Raw genomic sequence first — 8414 nt, forward strand, 5'->3', positions numbered from 1 at the left:
ACACCCATGTTTTCTGAGAATTTAGTTCTTACACTGAAGCGGTCTTAGAAGGACTTCTAGGCTTTCGTGTGTGACACGTCAACGGGTTAACTTTTTGACGGCAATACCTCTGCTCAATCCGCAACAGCCACCGCAACCGTCGCCAAAGTTCTCCGGTCACGTCCCGCTAGCATCACCAACTACCCCCATCCTCCACACGTCGCCGCCACCTTTCCCCTCCTATAAATCCCCGGCCGCTGCCGTTATCGCCCTCCTTTGCCTCTCCCACGCGCTCGCCCCCTTCTGCCGCTCACTCTCGCCATCGCTCGTCGACGTCATCCTCGCTAGAACCCACTGCCAAGCATCGTCCTTGTCAAGCCATCGTCGTCACCGGTGAGCATCGCCATCATTTCCCTCCTCGCTATCCCTTCCACTCCCTCGGTGCACCACTGTCTTTGCCCCGCACTGGCATCATCGTCGTCACACTAGCATCGTCATCGTGGCGTCGTCACCACCTCGGCCCGTCAACGCCACCAGCTCTATCACCGCCTACCGGGGCTGCCATTAGTCTTTGTCGTCGGTTGTTTAACACCGTCGCTCCCCGGCCAGGCGGCCACCATCGCTGCCATCGCCCAAGCCATTGCCGTTCACTCGGCCGGCGCTACCCCTTGTCCCCCTCCTCAGCTCCCACTCTCTGGCCGGCTAGGCCCACCAGTCAGCCCCTCTTCTCTTTTTTGCCTCCTCTAGCCGGTGAGCCCACTAGTCAGTCGCCTGCCTTCTCTGACCCGTGGACCCCAGCTGTTAGGCCCCTCTCCGCTCCCTTATGACTCTAGCTCTTTGGCCCCCTTTGTCAGTCTCACAGCCTCTCTGGCCCATGGGCCTCGCATGCCAGTGGCTGCCTCTCTCTCCCGAGGGCTAACGCCATCTCCCTCCATTTACTGCATTAAGGTCTTTTCTGTTTAGTTAAAAAACACAGATAACTAATTCATATATTTTCTATTTAAGTCCATTCAAATTTCATTAAATCTAGAAAAATGCCAATAATCCATTAAAAATAGTTTCTCTCTCTGTTTCAGTAGTTTTATAGCATGTTTTTGCTTGTGTTGCTTCGTTTGTCATAGGTTTCGCTCCCGTGGAAGCACCAATCATTCTCGAAGTCGTTGCCGAAGTTCCTTGTGGTTCAGAGATGGGGAAGTGGCACCCCATCCTTGAACATATGGATGCAATGTTTATAAATTTCCCTGTTTTATATTCAAATATGCATTGTTTTAATTACATTACTTTATCTACTTATTGGGCAATTACGTTTTATATATCCATTGATTAGTATTCAATATTCTTGTCATACCATGGATAATTTGACTAGATTTAGGGTTCGGCAATTCTTAATCATGCTTAGTTCAACTAGCTCACGGGTTATTATTTAACTAATTCTAGACTTTTGATAGCCGTTGATGATGATTAATTACCCGGTGAAGGTAAACGCCAACTAAAATATTACTTTTGGTGGGCTGTGGGTGCATGTTTTTGAAAGTCGTGCCCATGGCAATTAAGGACCGGTTCTCGAGAAATTCTAGAAGTCTTACAAATAATAACCATAAGCTAGAGTGGGCGACGGTGGGACTCGTAGCTTAGCTTGTCCCTATTCGACGTACCTAGGCAAGGGTGGGCTGATGGAGTATGGATGAACCCCGGGATGGTCTATGCCGCTTCTAGATTCACCTAGGCACAAGAGGGGACTGCCCGACTTGGTGCAAAGGTGGGGGCGAAACCCGTAGTGTGGTGCGATTGACTAGGGAGAGTTAGCTGAAAGGTCTTATCATGGTTTCAATTCCGCGGTGTTGTTGTGATACGTCGGTGCACGACAACATGTGTGAGACCATGTCTTATGAGTAAAGTTGTACACCTCTGGTTAGAGTAAAACTATGCGATTAGTCATGCCCGTGGTTATGGGGCGAACTACCAGACTCGCTGGGATTAGTCAAACCTTTAATAAGATGATGAACTTGGAACTGGTTTGACCCTATCGCAATGTGATGTAAGGTTAGACAGTGCTTTAGGTTTGTTGCAACATGGTGTAACATGGTTGACCCTGTTGCAATGTGGTGTAACGTTGGACAACGGTTTGAGCGTGATGCAACGTGGTGTAACGTTGGACAACGGATGATTCTTTTAAATATTTACTTTATTTTATTTAGTCTATTTTTTTTACTTTTTGCTAAATATTACCGCTTTATGCAAACTAACCCTAGCTTCTACATGATACTCAATTGCATTCATTTATCTTCCTCTTTTAGGTGCTACTTGTTAATTACTGTGGTTTGTAATTAGCCTTGTTTTATTTTTCACCCCGCCAAAGCAAGTGCTAGAGCTCGAGTCAGAAGGAGCAAGTTCACAAGGTTCGTCCGCCATCGAGAATACCTATGGAGTGGAGTCGTCTTCGTTAGCTCAAGATCAGATAGTTTGAGTTTATTTCTTTTTCCCCTGCATTTTGATAGACAGTTGTTTTTATTTGTTTTTAAGTCATGAAGGATTTGTCATAGTGTACTCAGGCTGATTCCTGGTCTGGGAATTAATACATGCTATTGTTTGGAAATTGGTGTAAATTTCTGGGCGTGACATCCTACCATCGAAGCAATCATCCGACTGCTAAGCCCATCATCAGAGGTGAAATAGAGATTGTCATAACTCATAAGTGATAATGCCGCTGATGATATACCACGTCAAGCCAATCCCAAACAAACCATCATAAAGATAAAATTCTGCTTTGCGACTTATCTCCCCTACGCTAACACTTATTCTCCTCCTCGTAGTCGTTGAACGATCTATTTTCCTTATATATTGGCAAATATCTAGAAGATGGTGATGAGGCCACCAGCAGCCAGCGAACTCAAGCAATAATCCCAGAGGATATCCGAGCTCAACTTACAGACATCGTGCATCAGCTCGAGAATCCAATCACCACCCTGGTGGAAGAAACTAGCCTGATCCCATCAACGTTCACAGAGATTTAAGAGCAATTGTCCAAAGACCTCATTGATGCCTTGACAACATCATTCTTGGAATCTCATCGGATCCAAGTTATCAAGGCAAGGCAACGCACGACCGATCGAACAATCTAGAAATATTGACTATCTTTAGATGATGTAGATGCCATTGGCTTGTGCACAATCGGTCGTAACTTAGCAGATTTAAGTATCAACCCATACACTATGATGATTTGTTTTTTGAAATATTTTCCATTAAGTGCTCTCCTTAATACTTCTCCTTGTAGACTTCCTAGCATATATATATGCATTTCGTGGCTCACATCGGCTAATTTGAAAAGGTACAATCCAATTCAAAGACCACTTGCCAAATCTATTTTTCTTAGTCTCAATTGGGAAAATTAATTTCCATTCTATCTTCCCTTTAGAGAAAATTATTGGAACACCTTCTGGTTATAAAGTCTTTAAACTCTTGCCTTAGTTTCTTATATTTTTTCTAAAGCCCTTAGCCCAAGCTACACAAAGTCATTTAACTCATGTCATCAACTTCTAATAATCGTTGGTTGCTAATTCATTATGCAACGGAATCTGTCTAGAGACGATGTTGGTCTCCCATGGCAAAACAACTTCGTGACTATACGCTAACTAAACTAATATAGAGGTACTTGAGTAACTAATATAAGTAATCCGATAAACACACAATGAATATACCAAAGAAGTATGTCATCTTATGGTTTGTTTGAGTCTCATACTTTTAATAAATTTAATCAAACTCTTATTACAAGTTTTTGCTTGACCATTAGACTAGGCATAATAAAGTGAAAAATTTAATAACTTGAACCCCGTACCTTGAGGAAACTATTGAAACTCATCAAATACAAAAATATATCCTTGATTTGTCGTACTCGTCTAAGGTATCCTAAATCTATAAATTATAGGCTCCTTAACAAAATCAATAGCATCTTAAGACGTAAGCTTTTTAAAGCGAATAGCTTCTACCCATTTTGTGAAATAATAAGTTGCAATAAGTATAAACATATGCCCCTTACTTGATGGAGGGTGTATCTAGCTGATGATACTAATAGTGATGGGGATATCACTCATCAAGTTATTATGCATGTCCAATTAATAGAGCTTGTGCCTGCTAATTGAATTTACAGGTTAGCTTGTTCTTAAGTACTTCTTTTTATAGTTTTGAGAATATGTTACTATCTAATGATGTTACCATGCTTAATAATGGAGAGACTCATGAAGTAATTGGAGAGAGATGTGGAGTTGGAGAAGACCAACAAGGACGTCCAAGTAAAGCAAGAGTCCTAGCCTAACTCAAGTTCGGGTCTGCCTCGGCCTCCAGGACTAGCTTGCAATAAAATAGACACCCAGGATACATGCAAACTCTGACGGGTATCAAGGTGCGGTGGAAGCCGTGAGGCAATGACGGTAGGTGGCAGTGCTGGTGTTTGATGTGTTGGCTTCCTACTCCTCCCTAAGATTTGTCTCTCCTACACTAATTAACCTATAATTCAGTGGGCTCTAGTTTTGGACTTTTTATAGGGGTGGGGGTCTTTGTAGGTCAAATTCTAGGGTGGTCTTAGCCCCATTGGACTTGGCCCTACTAGAACCGTCCCTAAAAAGAAACCAACAACTATGATGTTGTAAATTAGGGGTTCTATAGTAATGTTGTCATGTACATTTTTAATTGTCATATTTGTTTTGGAATGCAAAGGCATAATAGTATTTGAATGTTTAATTCAGCAGTAGTCGTAAGCCGATCACTATATATGAAGTATCGATGAGTATATAGATGATGGTTGAATATAGACACAATTTCAAGCCCTTCAGTACACTACAATTTCTTTTTCTTTGAATCATATTAATAGGAAACGAAAAATGATGTCTCGTTGAGAATAGAGAGAGGAGAAAGGAGACATAAAAAGAAAAGAGAGGAACTTTGAACTCAAAACTTGCTCTCGATTTAGACAATGTTTTAGCACATGGCTACTTAAACTCCATCGAGAATTGCAAGTCAAAAATTCGAACTACATTTAAATGTGGAAATTAAATTATGGAATTTAAATGCATAAAGTGAAACGAAATAAACAAGGTGCCAAAGTAAACTTTATGTTTTATTAAATTGAAATGAATTTTACACAACTTGTTTTCTAGTTTACAAAGTTCACATGTGAACCAAAAATCTCTATCCTAGATCTAGTTCATTTCTAATAAATTCTCACAGAAACTAAGAAACAAACTCCTCACAGGTTTTTATAATTTCTCTCACATTTTTGTACACATAATCATAGCTCTCACCTCTATTTATAGGGTGGAGAGACCATGCAAAAGGTGTAAAACACTACTAGGACGTCATCCAACTTAAACTATATTTTAGCCCTTAGATCTCATCTCAATGGCTCTCATGAAGCCATATCATAAGGCACATGAATGATCACACGAATAAGTCTCGTTCACATGAGATCACCAAAATTAGCTGCCACTGTTGTTCGGTCCAGTGACGAGTCGTCACGTCTCTAGTTACTGGATCGTGTGCTCCCCAGCCAGCGTCTACTGCATGCGCGCCTGCGCAGCTCGCTGGGCTGGCTTGCACCTCGCTGCCTGGGCCGTCGACGTCCTGCATTATGGAGGCGATAAGTTAATTTACTCAGCGTGAAAAAAATAATAATAAATTAGTACATAATTAATTAATTATTAATTATTAATAATATAAAATAGATTAATATGATTTTTTAAAAATAATTTTTCTATAAAAACTTTTATAAAATATACCCCATTTATCTGTTAGGGAGGCGTATGTGTAAAAAAAAAAACAAGAGATTAACTTATCTTACGGCCTGGGCGCGAACGCGGCTGGCTGCCCTTCGGGCACGCCCGCCTGCCACGACGGTCCACGACCAAGCTAGCAATTGTCAGGCTCCTTGGACCAAGAGCACACAAGCCGAGCTAGCCATCATGTACCTCGGATCCATCAGCCAGCTAGCTCTATTTTCTTGGCCACATGCCAAGGTCAAATTGGCTTGACCGCTTGACCACTAAGCCAACAGCACGTAATTATGCGTATATGCAGCTACAGTAAACTAATACGGTAGTATATATCCCGTCCATACCGCTTCTCTTTTTTTTTTTTGCGCCTTTGCAGTTATACAGTTGCCTAAAAATTTTCAACGTGCCAGTCGATTCTTCCGTCAGTGCACAGATTTGCTTTAAGATGTGTGCATGCTATTGGATTTGGGCTATTTGACGAAGATCTCAAGATGCACAAGAATCGACTGACACAAATAAAATTTTCAGTCACCTGATCAATAGGCGGACCATTTTTTTTCTCTCTAATTTTCTTCGCCGACTTCCACACAATTTATAAAGCCCGCTGTGAATTCGTGTCCACACAATGTCTATCTACTGTACGCCACCTTGGATCCAACCTTGTTACTCGGCATTCTAGATTTATCTGGATCTCAATTACTCCCTGAGTCTATTCTCTGATTCACTGTTGATGACCAAGGTTAACCTTCGTCGTCATCTGCACGCACATAGACCAAACAATCGTTCTGAATACAGATGTCGTGACCTAACTCATGTTAACCGTATACACGCACACAGTAAGTCCACCAATTTTCTATTACAAACAGTACGAAAACACCCAACAGTACTTCGATATAACTCTGCAATATATGCCGTTCTCCAGCGCTCTTTTTTTGCAACCATCTCGGTCTCGGACAAGTGAGTTTAGCCCTGCACATAATTAAGGAACTCAAATAATGATCACCGAAATGAAATGGGGCTCAACCGTTAAACATACATGACTCCATGTTTGCTTTGGTCTGGGGACCACCATCTGACCACATAACGTGGAAATGGGCGGAGTACGTACGTACCTCGTTTTGCGGCTTGAGATCTGCCGCTGTATCCGATAAGTACCAAGGTGGTGGCCACTGGTCACCCGTTGAGGGTCCTTGTGCCGCTGCCTTGATACAATGGATCCATTGCACGCACGTTCAGCGAAGCTGCCGGACGACACAACGGAGGCGTTTGCTGGCCAGCGAGCTCAGGGGGCGGTCGTATCCAAGGCCAGTTAATCCGATCATTACGCTAAATCTAATAACAAAATAACCTGCTCTAGTCACTCACATGAACGATGTGTATCGATCGCCGGCATCGATCGTATCCCCGACCGAGGCCACGTGCAGCTTCCCGTTGTGAACTAACACATGCATATAACATACGCTACGTAGGTACACGAGGGGACGATATTGCTCTGATCAAGCCCTGACACCTCCAAATAAACAATTAACGCCAGGAAGATGACAACGCTTGGAACATGGGTCGCCTGCATGATTTACCCGGTCTCGATCCGGTTTCTCCGAGAGAATCATACCATATTACCATAGAGTCTGCTATAAAACGGGCACACAAGCGCGCCTGGATCGATCAGTGAGCACCTCACTCCAAGGCGAGCTAATTAGCTGTAGCTGAATCTTGATCCAGAACCGGCCATGGCGATCACGGCCGTGAAGCTGGCGGTGGTGGTGCTGTGCGCGGCGGCGGTGGCGGCGGCGGCGTACACGGAGCCGGTGGAGGACTGCCGGACGCAGACGACCTACTTCAGCAACTGCCTGGGGCGCGGCATCAAGGAGGCCTGCTGCGGCGTGGTGAAGGACCACGGGTGCCTGTGCCAGCTGAAGCGGGAGGCGGAGGTGCACTGCATCCCCGGCCGCCGCTGCTCCGTGCCCAAGGCCCTCAAGATCGCCGACATGGACCTCCCCTGCATGAAGAACCTCAGGTGCAGCAAGCACGCCTAGGCTAGCCATATCGACCTATAAGCTGCAGACAGATATGCATGCCTGCAAGTTATTATGCGCTTTGTTTGTTAATTATTAACTACTGTATCCTATGTTCTTTTAATTCTGGATAATTATTTTGAAGCAATCCGGCCTCCCTGCCAACCCTGATCTATATATACTGTTGTATCCTATGCATGTATTATCATATATGCATTAATTGTTCTCTGAGCGCGCAGAATGTATGTTTCTTACATCTTTTTAGCTTGTAGCTCCTTTCGATATATATTATTTTCAGGGGGCGGAGCTACAGTATAATTGTCAAGGTCAGTTCAATCCGATGACCTTGAGTAAAATCCACGGTTAAATTACATGGTCAGTAGAGATAAGACTACATATCAAGGCAGATCGATCAGTACGTATTTTGACTCCGGTGAACATTCTTTTTCTGGATGCACATCTGATTACTGTATTAAGGACACGAAGCCTCTTTGATTAAAAACAGGAAATTAAAAGACCTCATATTTCTTCATTTTTAATGAAACATTATATATTTTATAGAAAAAGGATTTATTTAGAAAATGAATATCTTTGTCTTCTAAACCAACGTGCATACAGCAACTTTCACGCACACAGATGAAGAAAAACACACTAT

At 43.0% G+C, this 8414-nt stretch overlaps 1 protein-coding gene across 1 annotated transcript; it reads left to right on the top strand.

Annotated features, from left to right (window-relative positions):
- Positions 1–7365: 7365 nt before the first annotated feature.
- On the top strand, positions 7366–8051 carry LOC121055588. The gene has a single exon (XM_040528430.1). The coding sequence runs from the start codon at positions 7475–7477 to the stop codon at positions 7778–7780; it is 306 nt and encodes a 101-aa protein (XP_040384364.1). The 5' UTR covers positions 7366–7474; the 3' UTR covers positions 7781–8051.
- The last annotated feature ends 363 nt before the right edge of the window (positions 8052–8414 follow it).

This window comes from Oryza brachyantha, chromosome 10 (genome assembly GCF_000231095.2).
Source record: "Oryza brachyantha chromosome 10, ObraRS2, whole genome shotgun sequence".
Taxonomy (NCBI): domain Eukaryota; kingdom Viridiplantae; phylum Streptophyta; class Magnoliopsida; order Poales; family Poaceae; genus Oryza; species Oryza brachyantha.